The sequence below is a fragment of the Tiliqua scincoides genome, chromosome 13, assembly GCF_035046505.1.
Source record: "Tiliqua scincoides isolate rTilSci1 chromosome 13, rTilSci1.hap2, whole genome shotgun sequence".
In the NCBI taxonomy this organism is placed as follows: Eukaryota; Metazoa; Chordata; class Lepidosauria; order Squamata; family Scincidae; genus Tiliqua; species Tiliqua scincoides.
In genome coordinates this window covers 13,143,589-13,168,158 of record NC_089833.1, presented here as the reverse complement: position 1 = coordinate 13,168,158, position 24,570 = coordinate 13,143,589, and the positions used below count along the sequence as shown (strand labels likewise).

General features: G+C 47.9%; 2 protein-coding genes across 5 annotated transcripts in view; one reads left to right on the top strand and one right to left on the bottom strand.

The window, feature by feature from the left end:
• Positions 1–7,972, bottom strand: part of TOM1L2 (target of myb1 like 2 membrane trafficking protein) — a 44,597-nt gene extending 36,625 nt beyond the window's left edge. For all 4 annotated transcript variants that reach the window (XM_066640404.1, XM_066640405.1, XM_066640406.1 and 1 more), the window contains exon 1: positions 7,846–7,972. In XM_066640404.1, the coding sequence (XP_066496501.1) occupies positions 7,846–7,897 (52 nt within the window). In that variant the 5' untranslated portion in view covers positions 7,898–7,972. The remainder of the gene's footprint in view (positions 1–7,845) is intronic.
• Positions 7,973–8,570: 598 nt separating this feature from the next.
• On the top strand, positions 8,571–22,246 carry DRC3 (dynein regulatory complex subunit 3). Its single transcript, XM_066640753.1, has 13 exons — positions 8,571–8,626; positions 9,604–9,834; positions 10,449–10,565; positions 13,661–13,827; positions 13,965–14,111; positions 15,240–15,359; positions 17,687–17,799; positions 18,508–18,682; positions 19,457–19,588; positions 19,896–19,966; positions 20,933–21,056; positions 21,182–21,313; positions 21,984–22,246. Exons 2-13 carry the CDS (start codon positions 9,672–9,674, stop codon positions 22,089–22,091), a joined length of 1,569 nt encoding a protein of 522 aa, XP_066496850.1. The 5' UTR covers positions 8,571–8,626; positions 9,604–9,671; the 3' UTR covers positions 22,092–22,246.
• Positions 22,247–24,570: the final 2,324 nt, after the last annotated feature.

Here is a 24,570-nt window from a genome sequence, read left to right as displayed (position 1 = left end):
TTAGTTAGAAGGCAGAAAAGGGCACAGGGCTCCCTCACTCGCCTGTGTATGAACCAAGAACTGGAATGTCAACACAGGTATTGTCTACACTGAACCAGTGAATCAGCATAACAACTTATGCTGATAAGCTGGTTGAACACATATTAGTTATAAGGCATATAAAAAAAACACAGGGCTCCTTCACTAGCTTGCTCGGTGTATGAACTAAGAACTGGCAAAACAAACATTGAGAAACACTGCTGTAAGGCAAGCAAATATTATCATCCCCATATTGCAGATATATTAGACTGAGACAGACAGAGAGAGAGAGAGAGAGAGAGAGAGAGAGAGAGAGGCTTGCTGTAAGCCCAGTGTTTGTGGCACAGCCAAATTTCAAGTCCAGCAAAATTCCTGGTACACAGCTCAGCCCCTGAGCCACACCAGCACATTAATAAATCCCTCCCTTGTTGCAGAAGACACTTGCAAAAAACTATATGCAAGATGTACTCTTAAAAAAGAGACAAAGAAACGAGCTGCCTAGATCTTAAGGAGGAGTGGAAGTACCCAGGAGCAGATAATCTGCACTTATTTTACAGTCACAGAAAAGACTACTGCTTTTGAGACACAATCTTTTTAAGCGATTGTTTCCTGTGCACATAGGCTAATGTCTAATTTGCCACTCTTCTTGCAACACAGGCTGAGGTGGAGTCATATCCAGATAGGGGAGGCAACAAAATTAACACCTATGTGAAAGGAACATAGGGCGAACAGCAAAGGGAATGTAGCCATGAAGCTCACAGGGTGACCTTGAGACAGTGTAGCCTACCCCATAAGGCTGTTGTGGGAATAGGATTATGTACATCAACCTGAGCTCACTGGAGGAAGGGTGGGAATACAAAGGTCATAAACAAACAGCTTAGCACCTCCTGCTTGCAACGTTGTTGAACTACCAGATCAAGTTTGGAAACTGCAGCTGCCCTGGCTGCAGGCTCAAACTTTGTACTTTGGGCATTATTGATTTTTCAGCTGCACTGACCCAGGAAAACACAGAGCTTTAGGGGAAAGAATCACGCCTAGTTGGACAGACAGGAGGGACCTTCTGCAAAATGTCATGTCTCTTCAATCCTAATCAACAGCTTCAACTGTTCAGGGCTCAGCTGACACCTCAAAAACTCCTTGCAGCCACCGAACATGCTCAATGTGCATCAGGGCATATTTGGGATGCTTCCTTTCCTCCTCCTTTAATTTTCAAACCTATCCACTTCCGCATGTCCAGCGATTCCTCCAAGAATGCAGAAACCAAAAGGTCAATTCCTTCAGAAAACTTCTTAACTTATTCCTATTCAATACCCTGCTGGAACGGGACTTAGTGATCACTGATGTGAACCTGCTGATTGCAGCTGTCTTAGAGACTGTAGGATAAATACTATCATTTTTCATTTGTTGTTATTTTGGGAAGGTCTGTTTTAAGATGCAATAAAAACCGTTGTTTTAACCAGTGGTGTTTTGGATTCGAGAAATGAAAAAATAATTTTGCCTCTTCCCAAACGCTTCTGTACAAGAGTTTTGCAGACCTGACATTTACCTAGAGCCATTGTGTGCTCCCCAATTAAATTTTCATGGGAGCCAGTGCAGAGAAGGTTCAGGGCTGATGCATTTGCAGCATTGCACAATTTTATTTTTGCTTCCAGTTCCCATGACGGGAGGCCACCAGGCCTCGACTGCAGACATCTGAGCTGCGATCAATGAAACATGCTTAAATGGGACTATTCTCTGTGTTTTGCAGCATCAAAAGAGCCATCAGTGAATGCAAGGTCCAAATAATTGCGCCTCACCCGCTCAGCCAGGCAGAGCCATGGAAACACCAGACAAGCGAACCACTGTTCAACAACTTTGGATGGGTTTTTCCTCCATAAAGCACTTGGCAATTATAAAAGTGGGGGGGCAACTTTTGTCATATAAGATATAGCCTCCTTCATGACCACCACCCTCCCTCAGAGTTAGAATGCTTCAGAAACATGACCTTTTGCTCTACATCAGGGGTGCTCAATAGGTGGATCGCGATCTACCGGTAGATCGCGAGGCAAAATGAATAGATCGCAGAGTGCCGACCCCCCCCTTCAGGTGCCTCTGGGAGGAAACGCAGGGAGTAAGGCCCATTGTACTCAATGGGGCTTACTCCCAGATAAGTGTGGCTAGGATTGCAGCCTCACAGCCTAATCCTAGGCATGTCTACTCAGGAGTAAGTCCTGTTATACTCAGTGGGGCTCAAGGTACACCAACATACATTGTACACATAAATGTTATATGTTATGATGGCGCGAACATTGTAAAAAAAACTCTGGTAGATCTCCGGGCCTTGCTGGGTTTCAAAGTAGCTCTCCAGCCAAAAAAGTGTGAGCACCCCTGCTCTACATCCTGTTCGTGGATATGACATACCAAGCAGGAACATCCAAGATACCACGTTCAACTTCTTTGAGATCTTGTTAGCGAAATGCCTCATGACAAAGATAATGGGCAGCCCACCAGCCTTTGGGGGGGGGGAGAATTACTCATATTCCCTAATCACTGCAAGGAGATAGTAGAGGAGTAGCTGTGTAAATATGTAAAAGTCTAAAGTGAAGGTAGTAGACAGTTCTAGAATGAACCATGTTGCCCCTTCCAGCTGAAAGCATCTTTGTGGTGCACTGACTAAAGCGGGAATTGAATCCCTGCTCAGATGATACACTTCTGGGATGCTCTTCGCAATTGTCAAGCTTGCCTGACTCAGGGTCATTGTCGGTCTAAAACATTTCCTGGCTCCTTGCAGGAGAAGTGGGGTGAAGTTGGCTGATGCTGGAGCCCCTGCTCTGCAGGTTCAAACCCCAGGTAGGGCTGGAAAAGACACCTGAATGAAATTGTGGAAAGCTACTGCCAGTCAGGAATGACGATGCTGAAATAAATGGACCAAGGGGCTGACTCGATATAAGGCAGTGTCACGTGTTCAAACCAGGCAGCAGAAGCAACTGTTTTCCCCACTGGATCTCGCAGTTCACAGCCAGGGCAGGCTGGAAGAACATCCTCACTGCAAGGATGGCAGCTTCCGACCTCAAGCGCTGTCACTTTATCTTTTCCCATCCTGGCTGCCAGGTGCAAAGGCCAGTGGGGGCTGCAAAAACCTTCAAAACACAAATCACTATAGGCAGGGTTTCCGAGTTCTTTGCCACAGAATGCAGCTAGGTGCCCTATCGAGCCTTCCTTGAGTCCACTCTTGGTTTGTTTTTAATAAACCAGTGGTTCTCAAATTGTGGGCCTGGGACTCACCAGTGGTTTGTGACACAATTTTTGGTGGTTTGCAAAACGGACAGGGCAGATCAGGCTATGTGCATCAAGGGTTAAACTAGCTGCTACTTGGGGGGCAGCACTGCTGTCCAATCAACCCATTGGCATCTATACATCAGGGAGCAGCAATTTTCAACCACTGTGCCGTGGCACACTGGTGTGCCACGGATGGTCTGCAGGTGTGTCATGGGACTTTGGGGAGGGTCATTTATCAGTAGGGCAATTGGGGATTTAAGCCCCCCTACCAGTAGCATGGTGTGCCTGTCAATGTTCAAAAAACTAACAGTGTGCCTTGAAAATTTTAGTGCCTTGTCAGCATGCCTTGAGATGAAAAAGATTGAAAATTGCTGCTATAGGGCCTCTAAAAAGTTTGAGAACCACTGTACTAAACTAATGCATTGGCTAAAAACTACATCAACACAGGAGCACAACTAGTCTTCAAACTCATGCTCACATTTCACAAACCACAACAGTGTTTTCACAGTTAAGAAGCATAAAGAGTTGGGAAGAAGCCACAATTAAAGCAAAGGTTCAGAGGCCACAGGAATCTCCAGCTAAACGGCAGTTAGCAACTGTCTTTATTACTGCTTTTCCCTGCTGCTCCAGTTCACAGACTTTTGTAAAAATTAGACATGCAGATCTATTCTCACCAGGTTCTCAGACATTCAGCTGCAAAACACAAAAAATCTAAATATATTAAATAAATATGCCACAGTATATAGCCTCTTCTAAGCACAGAGATTCCATATAGCAACCTGACTCAACATTGCCTTGGCATGCTCCTTGGCAAGTTTGACAGACACAGAAAAAATCTATGCATTTGGGGAGGGGTTATAGCTCAGGTACAGCATTTGGCTTTGCATGTAGGTTAAGAGCTGGCAGCATCTCCAGGTAGGGCAGAGAAAGATTCCTGTCTGGGATCTAGGACAGCGGTTGCCAGTCAGTGTTGACAACATTGTGCTACACGGACCGATAAAAGGCAGCTTCCTCTGTTTTTGTACACTCTGACCGGAAGACTGAGCAACTTCAGGGCAAGAAGACATCCTGGGGATCTGTTTGAATTGCTACTTACTGCCGAAAATAATACCACCTTGAAGATCTCCTCCAGGACTCATCATTAAGATCATTAAAGCAACAGAGGAGCTTCCCCAGAAGAGGGCCCACACAACCCATATTCTGCAATGATGAAATGTTTCACTAACAGCCAGGCACAGCTGCTAGGAAGTACTGGCTTGCACTAGAGTGTGCTGTTCATTCAGGTGGAATGATAGTAAGACCCATCAGGACTGGCAGAATCCTCTTCAACACACAGAAAAGTCATTGAAGGTGGAAAGTTCAGAAGTAGAGAATAGCCACACCACTTTTCTTTAAGACGGGACTCCACAGAGTTTTTTCCACTCACACACAGACAGGCCTTGAGACTTCCACCTTAGCACAAAATACCCTGCAACTTTTCAAACAGTGCTGTGCTGTGACACAGCCCTTGATGCTGTGAAAATGCTGTCATTGAAAATGCTTATTGAAGGTCAGACAAAAAGAATAGCACCAGAGCTCAGCTGCAAGCTATGAATTTCCACAAAATTGTGGTTCTCACACATCTAGCACTGGGACCCACTTTTTTAGAATGAGAATCTGTAAGGACCCACTGGAAGTGATGAAATGACCAGAAGAGACATCATCAAGCAGGAAAATTTTTAACAATCCTAGGCTGCAATCCTACCCACACTTACCCAGGAGTAAATCCCATTTACTAGTATTGTTAAAAATAATATACACAGTAACTTGTTAAAAGTACAGGTCTGTAACATTTCCCCAAAATGCAGTCACATACCATGGTAGCATCAAGTCTAATATATTAAAAATAAAATATTGAACTGAATGAGGAACCACTGAAATTAGCTTGCGACCCACCTAGTGAGTCCCGACACACATTTTGAGAAACACTGCCCTAGTGGCAACCACAGCTTTCCCTGCCAGACAAAATCTGGCAGAGCAGGGAATTAACCTCCATTAAACACATAACTGCATCATTTGGCCAAATCCATGTGTCACTTCCACATAATGAAGCAAGGCTAATATCAATTAATCAATCAATCAAGCTGTAATGGCATAATACAAACAGTCAAAGAAGGTAAGCACATTATAATATCAGATAAGGGAATCACCCAAATTCATTCCTTAATACCCTCCTCCGTGAGTTTGCACCGTATCTTATTGGTTCATCAGGATAAGCTCTTGCTCACTTACCTTTGCTAAAATCAAATCTAGATATGCTAAGGTTTCAATCCTCCCTAGTTGACATACACACCATCTCTCAGGGTAAGGAGTCCCATTAAACCTACCGTATAGAACTGCTGATGGCACCACACTATACCTAGCTAGTGAAAGCGCTCTGCGGTTCTGTGGACAAGTTAAAAGATGTAAAAAAGGGGTGAGCTGTCCATATTTTAAGGGAATTGACAGATATAATGGACAGCGTATCTTGTTAGCATTGCTCTTGCTAATATCAAGGGTATGTTGTGTGTGTGTGAGAGAGAGACAGTGAGGACCAGATACAAAGGAGAGAAACTATCAATGCAACTCTCACCTCCCAGACCCCTGATTACAAAAACCTACAGCAGAAAAGGAATGTAAATAAACACTGTACTGAGTCAGGACTGAGTCAGAACCTTAGTCGATCTAGGTCAGGGCTGCCTACTCTGGTTGACAGAGGCTCTCCAGGGTTTCAGACACTGCTATTTTACAGGCTACCTGGAAATACTAGGGATTGAACCTGAGACCTTCTGCATGCAAAGCATGCACTCTACCACTGAGGTATAGCCCCTTCCTATTTCCAACCCAGCTAGACTCAAATCCTCTTTTAACTCTACAAGTGTCAGCAAAGGTCCAGTGTTTTTTCACTTGTCTCCCAACACCTCCAGCAGTTCCCTTGCTGATTGTGCCCTTCCACCCAGATACACACATCCTTACTCCTTCCTTAGCCTGTGTGCCTCCTCCCAACTAGGTTTCTGCCTCTTTCCATTCCTTTCCGGGCTGTGCCCGCTTATGCCACCTCCAACAGAAGGGTTCAAGGATGTTGAGGAATAACAACTGGTTGTTCTGGTTATGCAGCCTGACCCGCATGTGTATCTTGACAACCCAAAAGAATACAAAAACTGCCTTGCTTAATCAGGGTCCAATCCTATCCAACTTTCCAGCTCTGGTGCAGCCACAATGCAGCCCCATGGTAAGGGAACACATGTGAAGGGAACCCCAGTGACGGCCCTTCCACCAAATGAAGCAGCATACATGCACACACCCCACTGGCACAACTGCACCAGCACTGGAAAATTGGATAGGGCTGGGCCTCGAGTCCATTTAATCCAGTGATCTGCCCTTCCGCAGTGAATAGCCAGATACCTCTACAAGAAAGTTATAGCCATCTGCTGATTTTTGCTTCCAGTATCTGTAATCACAATCACACCGCCTCTGAACACAGAGGTTTCATTGTAATTGACAGTCCTACCTACCAAGACTGTTGTTGAATTCCATGTTTTTTAAAAACAGACATCTCTAAAGAAAGTAGCCCTCATCCCACCTTGTGGGAATGAACGTCATAAAATAAATTCTGCCTCAAGACAGTAACAGACTTGTCTTCAAAAGAGCCCTGCAATACTGTATTGCTAATCAATACCATCAGGTTTCTGATGGGTGACGACAGAAGATTTCTGCACCACAATCACAGTTCGTGAATTCACAGTTCGTGAAACGCCCAGTTAGTCATCATTTTGCAATGCAACGAAAACCACAACCTCTTCTCACTTTCTCAAGACAGATGCCACTCTGAAGCCTCCCCAATAACTCCAGATCCCTACCTTTGGGGGCACTTCCCTAAGATACCAGTTTTGTATGGGGAGGGAGGGTTTGACAAGACCTGCAGGAAATTGCGTGCCCAAGACCCTTCCAACTCAGACTTCACCTGCCAGGCCAGCATTCAGGAACCAGGCTCTCCCCTCACCTTAGCACACCCCAGGTCCCCCTTCTCTGTGCAGGCTCCGCTTGTGCATCCCCCTAACTATAATCCCTTGACCCTTTACTCACTCTATTTACATTCCCCTTATGCGCCACTCACCCTAGATTAGCGTCCCCCTTACCCCCTACTAACCCTAGTGTTGCTCTTACCCCTCACTCACCCTATATTAGCATCCCCCTTACCCCCTACTCACCCTAGTGTTCCCCATATCCCCCTCACCCTAGACTAGTGTCCCCCTTACCCCCTACTCACCCTAGTGCTCACCATACGCCCCAATCACCCTAGATTAGCGACCCCCTAACCCCCCACCTGCAGGCCAGACCAGGATCCATGAGGTGAGGCCATGGGGAGAATCTTGGGATGCAGCTTCTCCCGGCACAGGGCCCAGACAGGGTGAGGCGAGCAGGGAGAAGCTGCTGACCCCAAAATTCCCCCTTGGCAGAGCAGCTCCGGAGAGACCAGGAGCCTTCGCGGGGACACAGGACCCTCCCCCCAGCAGGCTCCCCCTCCGCCTCGGGCCCCCCGCCACTCACCGAGGCTCTGCCCCACCGGGGTGCTGAAGGGGTTCCCCAGCAGAAACTCCATCTTGGGATGACAACAAACCTCCCCGGCCTCACAGGCGTCGCTCCGCCTCAGCCCCACTCAGGGCCGCCGCGCGCCGCCCCCGGCCCTGAGTGACAGGCGCGCTCAGCCGGTCAGCGGCCCCCGCAGTCCAAAACAGCCCGCCTCTCTCCTCCTCTGCCGATTGTGATTGGCTGGCGTCCAAAAAGGTCGCGAGATCATTGGCTGTACGCCCGTGCCCATCACTGTCAAAGCCGAACCTCGAAGCGGGGCAGGGGTCGCGAGAGGGGAGGGGGCGGGGAACGATTTGGCCGCGCCCATAAGGGCGTCACCGATTGGCTAAGGGCTCAGCAAAGCAGTGCCTCCTATTGGATCAGGTTAGCTATTCTCATTCTCATTGGCTGGCGCCTCGTCAAAGCGTCTCCGCCGATTGGGTGAGCGTCCGGGGCTCTCACAAACAGACACACCCACACGGGCGCGAGGCGCGCAGCCAATCCCAGCGTGCTCTCGTGAGCCCTCTGATTGGTGGGCCGAGCTTCGACCGCGCGCTCCTCCCCCATCATTCACCAGAGGGGGGGCAAGCGTCACGTGACGACGAGGAGGGCGTCTTGCGCACGTGACCGCCTCTAGCAACGGCTGCGGCTTCCTTAGCAACGGGGCCTGCTTTGGCTCTGGAGGCGCAGCTGGGCTGAGTGGACGTGGAGAGGTCGCTGCTCAGACCCTGGAGGGGCCTCTCAGGCTGGAGCTCCTCAGGTGCAGCTTCTGGGCCTTGGAGGGCCTGGCCTGCTCTGGCAGGGAGAGGCTCCCCCGGGACAGCTGCTGCCACTGGGCCTTGGAGGGCCTTGGCTGACAGGCTGGAGCTCCACAGGGGAAGCTGCTGGGCCTTGGAGGGCTTGGCCTGGCAGGGAGAGGCTCCTCAGGGGTAGCTCCTGCTACTGGGCCTTGGAGGGCTGTAGCTCCTGCTACTGGGCCTTGGGGGCCCTGCCCGCCCGCCCCTCAGGAAGCACAGGCAGGGCTTGGTTCCTAGCAGTTGCTATGGAGAGGTAGACTGCTCCTGCATATGGAGGCTCTATTGAGCTGACCATGGCTGAGAAGGTGCAGAACAGAGCCTGAAGGGGTCGCTAAGGCAGCCAGGGCTGGCCGTAGGCATCGTGGCCTGTATGGGGCCCAGCTCTCGGGGGGGGGTGTATTGGACCGGCCGGCAGGCTGGTCTCCCACTGCTGCTGCCAGTGTCTGGCAGCCTGGGAGTGCAGGGCGGCCATGGCAGACCTCCATCCCTGCACTCCGGGGCAAAGGTCCTCGATGGTGCATCCTGTGGGATGCCACCGAGGGCAGCATGGCCTCTGTCGTGACATGGGGCCCCACTCTTGGGGGGGCTGCACTGGGGCAGCGGGCAGATCTGCTGCTGCAGCCAGCATTTGACAGCCTGGGAGTGCAGTGTGGCAGTGGCAGACCTCCCCACACCCGTGCCCTGGGGCTAAAGTCCATGATGGCATTCCCCGTGGGATGCCAGGACATGTCTGGGAAGCCTCCTGTAGCTTCCCTGACACTTTAAACTGTGCTTCTGGAAAACCAGAAGCTTTCCAACCCTATTGGGAGCTTCAGGGAGGCTGCCACGCAGTCCTAAAGTCACAGGAGGCTCTGTGTGTGGTACATTTGCCCCGTAGAGTGAGTGGAAGGTTCGTCACTGCAGCGTGGCAAGTGCGGGTTTGCATGTCATTGCATTTCAGAACACGTCACTGGCCAAGGGGCTCCCTCTGATTTCTTCTCTTGAGGGTGCTTTTCCAGCTAAAGAAAGATGACGAGTCGGTTGTACGACAGCATAGAACCTAACGTCATTGACGAAGAGATGCTGCAGAAAGCTGTGGAGGAGCAAGGGCCTCAGGAGGAGGCAGGCCAGCTGGCCAAAAAAGAAGGGATCAATTTCAAAGATGTCAAGGAATTGCAGCTCGATTTTCGAAGTAAGGGTCAGAGAGTTTAAGACGTTGCCATACTGACCGATAGGGTTTTCTGGGTTTTTTAAAGCAACTCTATAAGTGATGCGGTGGCATCACTACAGTTTATGTTACCCAGTGCAGGAGGCCAGCACATCACCCCCATGATGGACTTTCTCCCATACAGTGCGTGGGTCAACACCCCAGGCGGTGGGCATGGTGATGCACCATTGCCCCATGCTTGCTGGATTTTTTGGCTATGATAGAATAGAGATATTTCAATGTGGTTTGTTTCATTGTATTCTGCATGAAATTATGCATCAAATGATATCTACCATGATGGTATCATTCCAAAACACCAAGATTTTAGACATTTTGGCCAGTAGTGATGTCACTACTGTGTGCGTCACCTGGTGCGGCCCGCAGCCTCCTAGCGACACAGCTGATGTTATAATAAAGCCCTTGCCATATGTCACATTTTTGTTTCCGGCAGTATTGTAAAGAATATTTTAATAACCGAAATCAAACGGTGTCCTTAAGCATGTGATCGGTTTTGTAGGATTGGAGTGCAGTCCAGGAAGGTAGCTGCTGACCACCAGTTCCATAACTGGTGCTCTGTTTTTTTCTCCTCGTGGTTTCAGATATCTTGAAGATCGACAACCTTTGGCAGTTCGAGAATCTGACAAAATTGCAGCTAGACAACAACATTATTGAGAAGATCGAAGCCTTGGGTTCTCTGGTTCACCTGGTGTGGCTGGGTAAGATGTTTGCAAAAGGGCACTGGGACCTCTCTCTGATAAGAATTGGCATTTACTACACATAGAGTGTCGAGCCCAGTGACTGCCCACCTGCACATTTTGGAAGTGAGCATGCTCTAAAACACATGTAAACATGTGCACAGGGGGCATATGTGTGCATGGACTGAGGACAGTGGCCCGTGGCACAAGTCAGTGGACTGGCCTGAACAGAGGAGGAAGGCAAAGATATGGATGCAATAACATTTAGTTTTTTGTGGGGATAAAAGTACAATAACCAGGAAAGGGGATCAAAAAGGTGAATGTAATGCAGTATGGCTGTACTTGTCGTAAGAGGCGACTAAACAGCCACCGGGTACTCCTTCGCCTGGGAAGGCAGCTCATCTGAGAGAAGGAAAACTCTGATCCCAAACCTCCACTGTCTTGTGGCTACATCCAGTTATGGAAAAGGCTTCAGGAGTCAACCTCGAGGCAAAATCCAGAGCCGGAGTCCCTGAGGCAGATCATGGCTGAACACAGTCACATTCTGGCAACTCCTGCGATGCCGCTGGAACCAACTGTATTGGCCTCTGCCTTTCCATTGGACCATTTCAATGACGTGGAGAGGGAGGATTTGCTGCATGGGTAACAGTCTATCCTCCATATCTACTTTACCCAGGCTTTGCACACTGGAGAGGACACTCTGTTCCAGAACTACCATTCAGAGCGCGATACCATAGTCTTCCGAGACTGAAGGATGCCAACAACAATGCAGTATTCACACGCACACTACTAGACCCTAAGCATCAGCAATTTTTAATCAGGTGGAAAGAGAGAGGAAAATCTTTGCAAGGGAAAGGAGCACATTATAGCACAAAATGGAGGATGGGAGAGAGAAAGGGGGAACAGGGTGTTAGCATCTTAGGGAAATCAGGGCAATTACTCAGGGGAAATATGGACTGTCTCCAGCTTAACAGGAGCTGAGCCTGACAGCAAGTCCCATTGGCTGATCAAGGTTTTTGCATTAATGCTTGGATTGGAATGAGTGTTGTGATCCCCAAATAAAAACCCACCATGATTTCCCCCCAATGATGAGTGGAATTCGAGTGGAGAGATACTTGCAATTTCCTGAGGAATGTTCTCCAAAGGGTCTCTGTCTCGTCCAGCTTGTTTCATAGCGTGTGTGGCTGTATTCATCATAGGATTGTGCCCGCTGACAGAGGGTTTTTGTTCCTGGCAGAACTGACCTCCCCAGTGTCTCTGCCTTGGCCTCAGAGAGGCAGAATGACTTCATCAGGTCGGATGGATGACCTCATGAGGATGCCTTTTGTTTAAAGAAGGCTGAATGTGTTTTCTCTGGCATCTTCTCTATCTTCTTACTTAATGTCCAATTCCCAGTTGGGAAACCAGAGCTAGGATAGAAAATAATACTGTTGCTTAAATTTTAAAAAAATGAGATCATATTCTAGTTAGAACAATGATTTTCATGCTGTCTGAAGGGCTATCTCATCGAAGAAAGGGAAGACTTACTTTCTGTGGTTCCTGAGAATGGCTAGAACCCCTGGACTGCAAGGACAGCGAAATAGATTTAGCTACACGTGAGGAAGACTTGCCTAACTTTGAGTTATCCAGCACTGGGGCAGACTGCCTCATGCAGTTGTGGGTTCTCCCTCAAAAATCTGTGTGGTGTGGTGGGCACAAGTTCAGCAGGTTTGAAAAACACAGAATCTCCTTTACACCTTAAGGGCGCAATCCTAACCCTTTATGTTGGTGCTTTCCAGCACTGACATAAGGGCAATGCAGCTCCGAGGTAAGGGAACAAACATTCCCTGACTTTGAGGAGGCCTCTGTGAGTGACACCTGACTGCAGGATGCAGCACACGTCCCACTGGCAGCGCTATGCCAGTGCTGGAAAGCACTGACATAAGGGGTTAGGATTGCGCCCTAAGGCAATCAAGGTTTTTGAACTGGTGACTCTTGACCTACTGGGCCATTGGCTGCTGCTCCCTATTAGGGTTACAGTCTTATACATTGTAGAGGGCAGAAGGTTTTTTGCAAGGATTCCATGGCTCCCCTGACTGGTTTCCACAGCTCCCCAGGGAGCCATAGCTCACAGTTTGGGAACCACTGTCTTAAGCCCTGAAATGTCATTAAGAATCAGAGATGTCTCCGGTTTAATGAACACCTGACCAATGAGATGAGATGACCAATGAGATGGATCAGATGCCATATTAAATACCCCCAAATATATAAGTAGAGGTGTTTGAAAATGGTGTTACTTTTTTAAAGAAAATTTGTTAAATAAAATGCAAAATATTTGTGTTTTTATTCACTGGTGTGAATTCTTAAGCATCGACATCAGGTTTAATATCATTATATAGCAGCCTTAACGCAAAATCAAATTAAAACGACAAATTATTCCTTGTGTCATTTAAGCAAATACAACTGACATTTTAATTTGTAAAATAGGAGGCATACAGCTGGGCTCAGGGGCCTTCCCCTTGTTGGCCCTGGAGTTCTGGAGGTAACACCTTTTAGTGCAGGGCTGCAGGCAGGGCCTCGGAAGCTTAACTGGGGAGGGGGTTCCTTCACCTATGCTCCTCTTCCAGTGGCGTCCTTTCCATCCTCCTTACTACCTCAGCCTGAACCACCACCCCTTCCAGGTCCGTCCCCCCTCCATCCTTATCCGCGCTTTGCTCAGGCTGCCTGCCGCCTGCCTTGTCAGTCTGCTCATGGGCAGATGCTCCCTGCGTGGTCATGGCCTGGCCTCTGGACCCTCACACCTGGTGGTGGGCTGCAGCTACACTCCTCGGTCACTGCCACGGATGGCAGGACCTCTGGGTTGAGTGGTGTGGTCCCACTGGGAAGTGGCGAGCTGTCCTCTCGTCCTGGCCTCCGGTCTCGTTAATATTAAATATTGCTAATATTTTTGCAAAAAGTACAAATATTTGCAATTTTGCAATCGTTTTATTTAGCTTTATTGTTTGATTCCAATAGATTGTTTTAAAAAATATATTATTTCACATGGTAAATTCTCAGCAATGACATGTTGTCCAGGAGGGACTGTGCAGTTTCCTTGATGAATCCCATGACTTACAAATGTTTTCTGTTTCCCCCAGATCTGTCATTCAACAACATTGAAGTCATTGAAGGCCTAGACAATCTGGTTAAACTGCAGGATCTTAGCCTGTACAACAACAGGATTTCCAAGATTGAGAATCTGGACACACTGCAGGAACTTCAGATCTTCTCCATAGGAAACAATAATATACGAGCTCTGGAAAACGTGAGGATTTAACAGGCAAAGCAACTTACAGTGACTGTTCTCCTCAACACACTTAGCTGGAAGTAAGCCCCACTGAATGAAAAAAAAAAATTGTCCTCATAGCAATCTGGATTTCTTTCTCTCTCCCTTGGCCTCAGGTGGTCTATCTCAGAAAGTTCAAAAACCTGCGCACACTGAATCTCACCGGAAATCCAGTCTGTGACAATGAGGTGTATGCTCTGTTCATTGCTGCCTACCTCCCTGATCTTGTGTACCTGGATTTTAGGCTAGTGGATGAGAACACGGTAAGAACTTCAAGCTCTGTCCCCTTACCTGCTGCTTCACCAGTAGCTCTCTTTTCATGGTAAGCCTGGCAGACTGGGATCTGTGGCTCTAGGAAGCCAGCTAGGCTTCCATGTCAGCCAGCTGTCTTCACAAAGGCCAGTCTCCACCTACCAAGTCCTCTAAAGGCCTAACTGCAAAGGCTGCACCCCAGTCCAACTTGCTCATTGCTAGTGTGAGGACACTGCCTCCTTGGTGCTTGACCTTGCTAGACTATGACTGCATATTTGCCTCTGGCCTGTCCAATCCACCCTGGCTACTCCAAAGCTCCACCGTGCTGTACACCACATACCTGCTTCTGGTTCACTTGTGCTGAATCAGCAGCTCAGTGGATGATACAGCAGAATCATCACCAGGGTTTGCATCACCTGGTTGAAAGCTCATTGCATCACCGCCATGAAGGACCTCCTCCTGTTCCAGACCATACAGAAAAAAATTACGATATTATACGCACAGCCTAAATGCAGTGGCATCGCTAGGGTTGGTGTCACCCCCATTGACTTTATTTATCCATTTATTTATATAACAGTACAGATCACTCAACAAATCACTAACCAACAAAAAAACAGTGGCCAACTTGACACTAAGACAACTGAATCAGAGTTCTAGTACGAGCTCTGATACATGGAAATGAGAACTGACTCATACTTCCACCTTATTGGTTCTCTGCTGTATTATCATATCAGTCTCATTGGTTAGTTTTGAGTTTAAAAAATCCACTTTTTGTTACATAAGGCAGCTTGTGTTAGTTTTTGGTTATTTGGCCATAAACTTTTGTTAGAATACAGATATTTAAACACGGTTTGTTTCATAGCATTCTGCATTCAGTTACACATCAACCGATTTATAACATGATAGTATTATTCAAAAATGTCAGATTTTGCAATTTTGGGCATTAGTGGGGTCACCCCCCCTTGAGTTCACCACCTGGTGTGGTCTGCACCCCCCTAGAGATGCCACTGCATTACAGTATGTGTTCTTTTTTCCATAATGAGATGCAGCTTCTGGCACCCTGTATCTCTCCACAGAGGCCTGCCTTGTGATCAGAGAGTTCTTGGTCTAATCCGTGCACCTGCCTTGTCTCTTCCCAGCGAGAGGTTGCCTTCATCAAATACCAGTATTCCATTGAGGAGATGAAGGCAGGGGAAGCAGTGGCCTTGATCAAAAAGGAAGAAGAGGAGGCCAAGCAAAAAGAACTGGAGTATCACAAGGTAGGGGTGTGTGTGTGTGTGTGTCCGTCCCTTGAGGCTGGCTCTATGTCACTAGGTTGTAGGGAGGACCCAATGGATATCGGATTCTCTTTCAGCTCACCAGAGATTTAGTAGTATCTTAACTTGAACTGGGCTAAAACTGAAGCAGGAATTAGCCTCTAGGGGGTGCATCTGTCTAGTCATCCAGAAGGAGAAGAGATACCACCATGACACAGGTACCGCGCTGAGGAGTGTAATTCTTTGCACCAGCCACACAGGCTAAGAAGATTGGCCCTTGTTCATGGGAACTGCCAGAGTAAATCCTGGAAGCCTGACAAATTAAGACCGTTATGGGCACAACAAGCAGTCGAAACCGTTGCATTGCGGTGATTTATTCTTTTGCACCAAGCTCTATTTCAGCTTCTTTCTTTCTTTCTTTCTTTCTTTCTTTCTTTCTTTCTTTCTTTCTTTCTTTCTTTCTTTCTTTCTTTCTGTGTGTGTGTGTGTGTGTGTGTGTGTGTTTCTCTTTAGGTTTGTGGCTTGGGATTGTCCTTCCCAGCAGAGGCACAGCTTGTGGCCCACTGAGCTGAATGCAGCCTGTCAAGCCACCTGTGGCACCCAGCAGGGGTTGTCGCATACCCAGCAGGCTACCGTTCGTGGCTAATGGATTGTTTGGCCTCAGGGAACACAACAGGCAGGCTAGACACGACAGTGGTGTCTGACAAAGCAGTTATTCTGTGGTTGCTTTTGTGTTGCTATTTAACAGCACAATCTTCATGTCCCGGTTTTATATTTTTAAGTGGTTCGAGCTGTTTGCATAAAGGTAGTAAGCATAGAGGTTTCTCTAATTGATCAAATGGTTTATCTCCTGGAGAAAGGAGGAGGAGAAAAATGAATTGGTGATCAGGCTTGCAAAGTTGGATGAACCATTGTTAGGACTGAAAAAAGGGGAAAAAGAATGAGGGGGAAGCTCTGGTGCCTTAAGATATAGACCAGCGGTGCCCAAACCCCGGCCCTGGGGCCACTTGTGGCCCTCGAAGACTCCCAATGCCGCCCTCAGGGAGACCCCAGCCTCCAATGAGCCTGTGGCCCTCCAGAAACTTGCTGGAGCCCGCACTGGCCTGACACAACTGCTCTCAGCGTGAGGGCAACTGTTTGACACCTCGCGTGACCTGTGGGATGAGGGCTCCCTCCACTGCTTGCTGTTTCAAGTCTGTGATGCAGTAGCGGCAGCAAAGGAAAGGCCGGCCTTGCTTTGTGCAAGGCCTTTTATAGGCCTTGACCTATTGCAAGACCTTCATTCATTAATATAAGTTCCATCTCTAGCATATTAATTTATGTAAACCTATGTAAATTTATTCAAATTTTAAATGTAAATTCTTTTTTTCCCCGGCCCCCGACACACTGTCAAAGAGATGATGTGGCCCTCCTGCCAAAAACTTTGGACACCCCTGATATAGACCAGTGATTCCCAAACTGTGGGTTGTGACTCAATTTTTGGAGTGTCATGAAGCCCTGAGCAGTTTCCAATGAAAACACAACTGATGGAAAGATCAGATAACTAATTGCCTTAAACCCTGAAGCTATTCAAAAACTAGATGGCCGCTAACTGCTCTGCAAAGAGTTCAGCTCCTGCAGTTTGCAAGCTTGTGTAAATATAGGGAGATAAAATGTTTGAGCATCTTTGGTTCTTATTATCTGTAAATAAAAAAATATTTCCTTCTAGATCTCCTTTTTTGAAAGTCTGGTAAAGCATGGTGGGTCGCAATAGAGTTTTAAAAATTGGGTCCCAGTGCTAAAAGCTTGGGAACCACTGATATAAACAAATCTACAACCCCACAAAAAGTGAAAAGCTCCTCCATTAAACTGCAGATCAATTAATACAACAGAAGAGTGTTTATCGAAAATGTTCCAAAAGACAACCTCAGCTGTTATTGACCGCAGAGAGTCAAGGATGTCCCCAGGTGTGCTGTTGCTCTTTCACCACCATTCATTAATCTTCAGAAGATCAGACCAGGCTGTCAAGGAGTCAGACTCCAAATCAACTTTATACGCTGTTATTTTTTTTTTCCTCCTAGTTTATTAATTTCTGCCAAAATGGATAAAAGACCAGCCTTCCATTAAAGGAGAAGTGCACAAAATTCAGCTCATCTGGAGACCAATATGGTCTTGTGAGGATTAATAAACTGTGGAGGAGGAAAATATATCTGGAAACAGCAGGCTGTTCTTTTTGTGATTGTGCATGTTGTGTTGTGTTCAGGGTCTGCTGTTTTTTTCACCCTTTTCTCCCTTCTGAATGTTCCTCAGAACCATGTAAAATTAAGACACCCCCTCCTCTCTCTTCCAAGACTGCTTACGTGGAATATCTGAATGGCTCCTTCCTGTTTGACAGCATGTATGCAGAGGACCCTGAAGCCGCGAAGCTGATTTATCTCCCTGGAGTGCCAGACCTACTGGAGACATATCCTTGTGCTTTGCAACAGAACTGTGATAAATCTTGAGAGTGAGATTCTCATGGGGAGGGGGTTCTCTCCAGGATACAGGTGTTCTGTGGTTTAGCCCCACCCCCTCATGATAAAGAGGAAGGGACTTGAGCTTGGGTCATATGCCGGGGAGCATATGATCCATATGCAATCTCCCATATGCAATCTCCCATATGATCCATATGCAATCTCGTGGATACTGATTCTGCAAGAATTTGAGCCAGAGGGGAGGCTCTCCCTTGACCTCTTGGGATCAGACCCCAACTAACAGAGCCTGACTCAAGAAGAGACACCCTCGGAGTTACCATGGTCTCTGGGACTGTGCACCCAGCATGGTGTCCACTGCAGGCCTCTGGTTTGCAGGGACCAGAAAGGGTTAACATACCCTGATGGAGAGACTGGGATGCCAGCCTAAGATGTCTTTCCTCTCCGGCTTCTTGCCTAACAGATTCAGGGCACCTGTGTTCTCAGTGAAGGTTGGGTCAAACACAGTGCAAGAAGCCTGTAACATACAAAGTCTTTGGTTGCCTCCCTCATCACACTTACTTGGGAATAAGTTCCATTGAACTCACTGGAACTTTCTTCTGAGTAGATGGCCATGGGCTTGCGTTGCCATTGTGTCAGGAGTCCCTTCTGATTCTGTTTTTCAAAAGACAACTAAGTTATGTCTTTGACTCCAGCTTCACATACAAGACCAAATTTGTTGACACGTGCGAGAACCTGTTTGAGTACGGCCTGAAGCACTATGAGAAGCGGGAGGCCGAGGTGGTGCTCTTCAATGACTGCATGCGCGAAGCCCTGCAGGAAAACCAAGAGCAGGGGGCCAAAATTTTGAAGACCTTCGAGGACAAGAATCATGGGGTACGTGACAGACATTTCTCGAGGCATCTACAAGCAACCTTCCGCAAAAGCAGGACTCGCCTCTTCAGCAGCGCCTGGTCCAAGATGTGGTCTGGACACGGACTCAGAGTTTGCTGCCTTTGTTGTGGTGTCACAAGTTGTAGAATGTGGCTTTCTGCATAGAATCAAAAGGATTAATGTAAATGCCTCTGTTTTTATTTTAAAAAACAAAGAGCATAACCCCAGTTCTAATGACAGCAGAGCATATTGTTAACCAGGGGAGCACTCAAGATCACTACACTTCCATCTTTTGGTGAGGATGCACTTCCATTGTGCAGTGGCCTAGATATACATAGAGCAGGACAGTCAACATGGCCATGGTCAGTTGAGCCATAAGGCCTCTGCTAACAGGTCCCTAACGGTTATCTTTCTCAAAGGTATCTTAAGGGCCACCACCTGTGGATCAATCTGTCCATGCGCTCAGTTCAATTTTGGAAGTCCTGCTGTGCAGCCCTCCACTGTCAGAGGTGTGGCGGATAAGCACAGGAGGTGAAACCTTCTTAGTCATGGCCCCTGAACTTCGGGATGCCTGGATAGATGAATGGAGCTGACGGAGGAGACAGTGCGAGGACAGCCAGTCTTTTACAGGGCCCACACTGTGAAAAGCATTCAAGTGCCTTAAAAATTGTGGTGAAATTCTGTCGGGGCATCACCTTTCATTCAGTGACATTGTATGCCAAAGACCATAAAAGGAATGGGTAGCTAGTAACTCTCTGTGTCTTGCTGTGTGCACAGGTGTTGGATGACATTCAGACCCTCAGCTCCACTCAGCTGGCAGAGAGCAAACTGGCAGAGTACAACGATGACATCACGCAACTCTCTGAAACTCTAATGGCCCTGGAGATGCAATTGGTTGACCAGATAGAGGTAAGGCATGGTCTCCCGAGGGGCCTCTCTGGAGAACCTTCCCTGGAAGACATTTTGTAAGGGGATACAGGCGTGCTTCCATATCTGTGGCGGTTCTGTTCCAGAACTCCTTGCGGTTAAGTAAAACCACAGATACAGGCAAACACACACACACACACACCCTCTGGGTGGGTTGATTTATATTAGATCTGATTTCTAGAGGTTCTGTGTTCAGTTCTAGAGGTTCTGTGGGGTGATTTATATTAGATCTGTGTTCTAGAGGTTCAGTAAGATTCAAGTCCTTTTTCTGCTCACCTCTCTTGCTAAGGAAGTAATAAAAGATTTTGAAAGGAACGTTTTGGACCTGGTTGCAACCTTTATAGAAAACGAACAAGGAATATATCCTTTTGCCCGACTGCTGCAAATTGCGGCTGCCGCTCTGCCTCGGGTCATCGACGCTGATCTGCACCGCACAGCACCGAATTGCTTCTTGTTTAGCTACAGCAGATCCGGATCGATTCAGTTCTGGAAGCACTTCTTGGCCCTGATTGCCGCCCCCCCCCATAAAGTTGGGGTGGTGCACCTGCAAAGCTACAGATACAAGAGGTGTGGAAACAGGGAGTGGAGGCAGCTTCTGAGGGGGGCAGACATGGCCCAGGAAGCTGCAGGTCCTGACCTCTGACCTACAAAAAGTTGGGTCCTTATGGCTGCCACCGATGCCAATTATCTCAACCTACTTCCTGCAGGATTTCCCTTTATCTTCAACCCCAGGAAGAGATGGTGCAAAACTGATGATAATGCTTATTTGAATCTTTTTCCCCTCTGACCTACCCTGAAGGTGCAGGGCAATTGAGAATATCTCTATGCCTACAGTCAGACAAGATAGTGCGAACCTAGGCACATCCACTTGATAGTTCAGTGGGGCTTGCTCTCAAGTAAGTGCCACCGGATTCCAGCCTCAAATTCTCAACAGACTCCACACCCAGTGTTAATCTTCCCTTCCATAATTTCACCTCCTTCCCAAGTCTTTCATCCCCGATCTCCTCTGTCTTCTGCCCCCCCATGCCTCTTCCCAAAATCATATCCACCAAGCATCGGTGAAATTCTTCTCCAAACCTCACATAAAATCACCCCATGTCAATCAACTCCCTCCTGTGCACTCTGCTGCTTTTCAAATAGTCAGGCTTCCTCTCCCCCTGCCTCCCTCCCATTCATGCTACTGCCAGCCAAAGAATGCAAAAGGAAATGGATTTAAATTCCTGTTTAACATTATTTGTTGCCCACGGGCACAGAGGATGAAGGCCAGGCTTCCAGTGGCAGGGCTCTTGCCTAGCCTTCCCAGTCTTCTTTCTTAACCTGCTCTACGATGGCTCAATGTCGGGATCTGGAAAATCACCACCATGAGAAGCTTCTAGAAATAGCCATCAACACACTGGAAAAAATAGTCAAGAGCGAGCTGGACGAGGAGATGCCGGATGAAGTTCGAATGGTGAGATCTCCCTCCCCCCATCCCTCTTGCTCTTTGGTGGGCATCTCATCTCCAAGTGATCACCTGAGCTTCTCAGGTGTTCCCTTTTTTCCTGAGGCTAAACTCAGTATTCATCTGCCTGCCAGCTTTTTGTGGACAAGGACACCATTGTCAACGCGGTCAACGCCTCCCATGATGTGCACCTCCTGAAGATCGACAACAGAGAAGACGATATCATCACCAAAGCCAACTCCTGGGCAACTGCACTGATAGAGAAGGTAAGTGTAACCCACCTCTGTGTTTTCTCCAAAGGAAATTCTAATGATACAACACAGAGAACTTCTGGCTTATCCCTTTAAAGGCACTTGGGACGCTTGGTGAGTTTGGCCTCTAGCAAGAAGGAATGAGGGGAGGGGAAGAAGTTCCTTCTGGCTAACTAGCCTTTTGGGGGAGTTCCGGAATGCTGAGACACCCCCGGCCTCTATATATCCCATTCTGTCCAACCAAGCCATTGGGAACAGCAGGACAGTTACAAGGAGCTAGTCCATAGGGTTGTTAATGCTGGGCAGGAACTGAGGGATTTTGCAGGCACCCTGGTAGCCTCACCCTTCCTAGTACACTAGTGGGGTCTGGATCCTGACCATCCTTAAAGATTCCATGCTGCAGGCAGGATATGGTCAGGTGGACACCGCACCGTATCATCCAAGCTTCAGCTCAGGGCTCCTTGCTGTGTCTCCTGGAGAGCCCAGGATCCAAAGCTGAGATCACATATTCTACCTGTGCTCCAGCTGGGGACTCTTCCTGGAGTAGGGTCCCAAGGTTTCTCTTAGGGTTTCTCCCTGACCCTTCCTGGTATGTGGAGTCCTACTCTGATGAAGAGATCTTGGCTGAGCCCCATTGTGAGCATGGGGTGCCCCCAACACCATTTCTCGCTTGCAATCCTTACAGGTGCACAAAAGTGAAATAGACAGAAACCGGAATCGTGTGATGGAGATCAATCAGTACATCGACCACCTCCGTGAGGAGTTGGATAACTTGGACAGCTTGGAGCAGTAGCCAGCCTTTGACCCTAGAGTTTCCCTGCCTGGCTGCCGAGGAAGCCAGCCCACTTCCGAGTCTTGTTCCATGGAAAGCAGCCCCTGCAAATGCATTCAGAAAGGAGGGCTGTGCTCACCAGGGGGGGATCCTATCCTAAGACTTTGAATAATCAAGGTGAACACAATAAAAGAAACAGTACAGAAATTTTAAGAACAAGAGTTGGTGACCAGTTAAACTGCTGCGGTGTGGTTACAAATAATTGAGTAGCAGGCCTCCAGCCCCTCCCTACCTCCAAATAGCACAAGCAGGACATCTGTAGGAGCACCCTTAGGGACAAGTGCAAGTCATGGACCGCATCAATGCCCCCCCTTGACTAGGCATCAAAGGGAAGATCAGCAGCAATTGCCAAGCTGTCTTTCAGTGAAGCTCCTCTCTTGTGACTGATCTGCTCATTAGAACCTTACAAGGAACCCTCAAGGTTCCCTGGGACACAGCTCAAAAACCCCTGCTTTAAGCTACTGTTTCAGAGCCACTTTTCTGAGGGGAAACGTAGGTAAACAGAAGCACTGAAAATCCCCTCTCCTTGACACCATCCCTCCCGAGGCCAATAGCAGATTTCTAGACCGGCAAGTGTGCCGTTTCAGCGGTTTAAGGTGGTGCACAGCCTTTCCTTTTGTCTCAAGCCGCTTCCTATAACAGGTGAGGAAAGCGGCCTTGCTGCCACAAAGGCGCCCCCCCCCCCCCGCTGCTAGCACCAGGTTGTTCATTTCCCTCCAGGCTAAACAAGCAGCTGCTCCATTAGCCTTGTGGGCAGCCCTGAAGTAGGACTGAAGCCCTGAAGTAGCTCTGAAGTCAGTCTTCAAAGGCAGGTCATGCAGGGAGACATGAAAATTGGCAGAGGAAGGCAGGGGCTCTGGCAGTCCCCAGGAAGAGTATGTGTTAATCCTCTCCAGTGCTTCATCTGCAACATGAACAGCACCAGGGCTTATCCTGTCGCCATACTAGATTCTGGGGGCAGACACCAGGAGGCTCAGCTAAAACGAAGCTCTGCTTTTTCCTCGCTGGTTATGCTTCTCTGCTTGCAGATAAACCAATATCAAATGGTTCTAGCTTAACTGCCAGAATAGGTCCTCCCAAAAGGGCATAAATAGTGAGCCACAGTGACTGAGTTTATCTCCTCTGCAACAGGACAGAACCAGTGGGAGAATAGCATTCCTAATACATGAATATAAAACATTCAACAAGTTGAGACCTGCAATGATTTGCAAGGGCTAAGAGGGGCAGAACAAAAGGGCTCTCCTTCTCACATCCCAGTTGCAGATGCCAGCATAGGTTTGTTTTGCCCAAGGACAAACTCCCAGCTTTGTGTTGGTTTACCACAGCAGCAGCTAGACTAGACCTATGGCCTCTGCCTCTGGGGGAAGGCAGACCTGGGCTAATTTTGATGTGCTTTGTGTAGAGATCAGGCAAATGTCTTCTACCTCCCATCATAGGAGTCACCAGTTCTCTGCCAGCAGTGGAGGGCAAATGATATTTTGCCAGCTGTATTCTTCCAGCCCCTCAATGAATGCACTGCAGGTGTTCCAGCTGGTAAACTGTCAGCGTCATTTCTCCCACACCTGTTCTTCCTCTTCCCCCAAATTCATTTCTAGCACATAGGCACTACCCCAGTGGTTCCCAAACTGTGGGTCGGGATCCACCAGTGGGTCGTGACCAGATATTTGGTGAGTCACAAAACTGACAAGCTGATAGCTGACAAGGAAAACGTATTGAGCCCTATGGAAGCCCAATCAGAGCAACATGTGGGTGTTTATTCACAAGTTAGGTGAACGTGCCTTAGTTCACTTCAAAGGGCAGGCTGTGGAGAATGCATTGCCCCCAGAATGGTCCCAGTCCGATGAGCGTGGAGCTCAACAAATGCTCCAGAAGGCCCCCACCACCATAAGGATAAAAACAGAGCAGGTGGTATAATGAAACTTTTTTCAGTCTTGTAAAGCTAGCTGGGTCCCAACAGAATGTTGTTTTAAAAAGTGGGTCCTGGTGCTAAAATGTGTAGGAACCAGTGCACTAGACTTTGGGCCCAATCTTATCCAATTTTCCAGCACCGGTGCAGCCACAATGCAGCCCCAAGGTAAGGGAATAAATGTTCCCATACCTTAAGGAGGCCTCTGTGACTGTCTCCCCACCACAAGATACAGTTCATGTCCCATTGGTACAGATGCACTGGCACTGAAAAATTGGATAGGATTGTGCTCTTAGTTGTCAGCTGTTGAAACTGGTGAGCACGTGCTCAAGGTGACACCTTGAGTATTTGGCTGGAAAGCCTACAAAGGTCTAATCCGTCAATTGACGGTAGGGTTCCTTAGCAGACCTTCTCCACAGCATTCTCATCTACATGCTCAGAATTAACCATCCTAATACTGTGTTGGACCCACATAGCCCCGTATTACCTCTATCCAGACCAACAGCAGCTTTGTGATTGGAAATCCTTTAACTA

What these genes read in the sequence shown, in the direction of transcription:
- DRC3 (XM_066640753.1), top strand. Translation starts at nt 9,672, where the DNA reads ATGACGAGTCGGTTGTACGACAGCATAGAACCTAACGTCATTGACGAA. An exon ending in TCGAGGACAAGAATCATGGG is followed by an intron (nt 18,683 to 19,456) that starts GTACGTGACAGA and finishes CTGTGTGCACAG; the next exon opens with GTGTTGGATGACATTCAGAC. An exon ending in CAACTGCACTGATAGAGAAG is followed by an intron (nt 21,314 to 21,983) that starts GTAAGTGTAACC and finishes CAATCCTTACAG; the next exon opens with GTGCACAAAAGTGAAATAGA.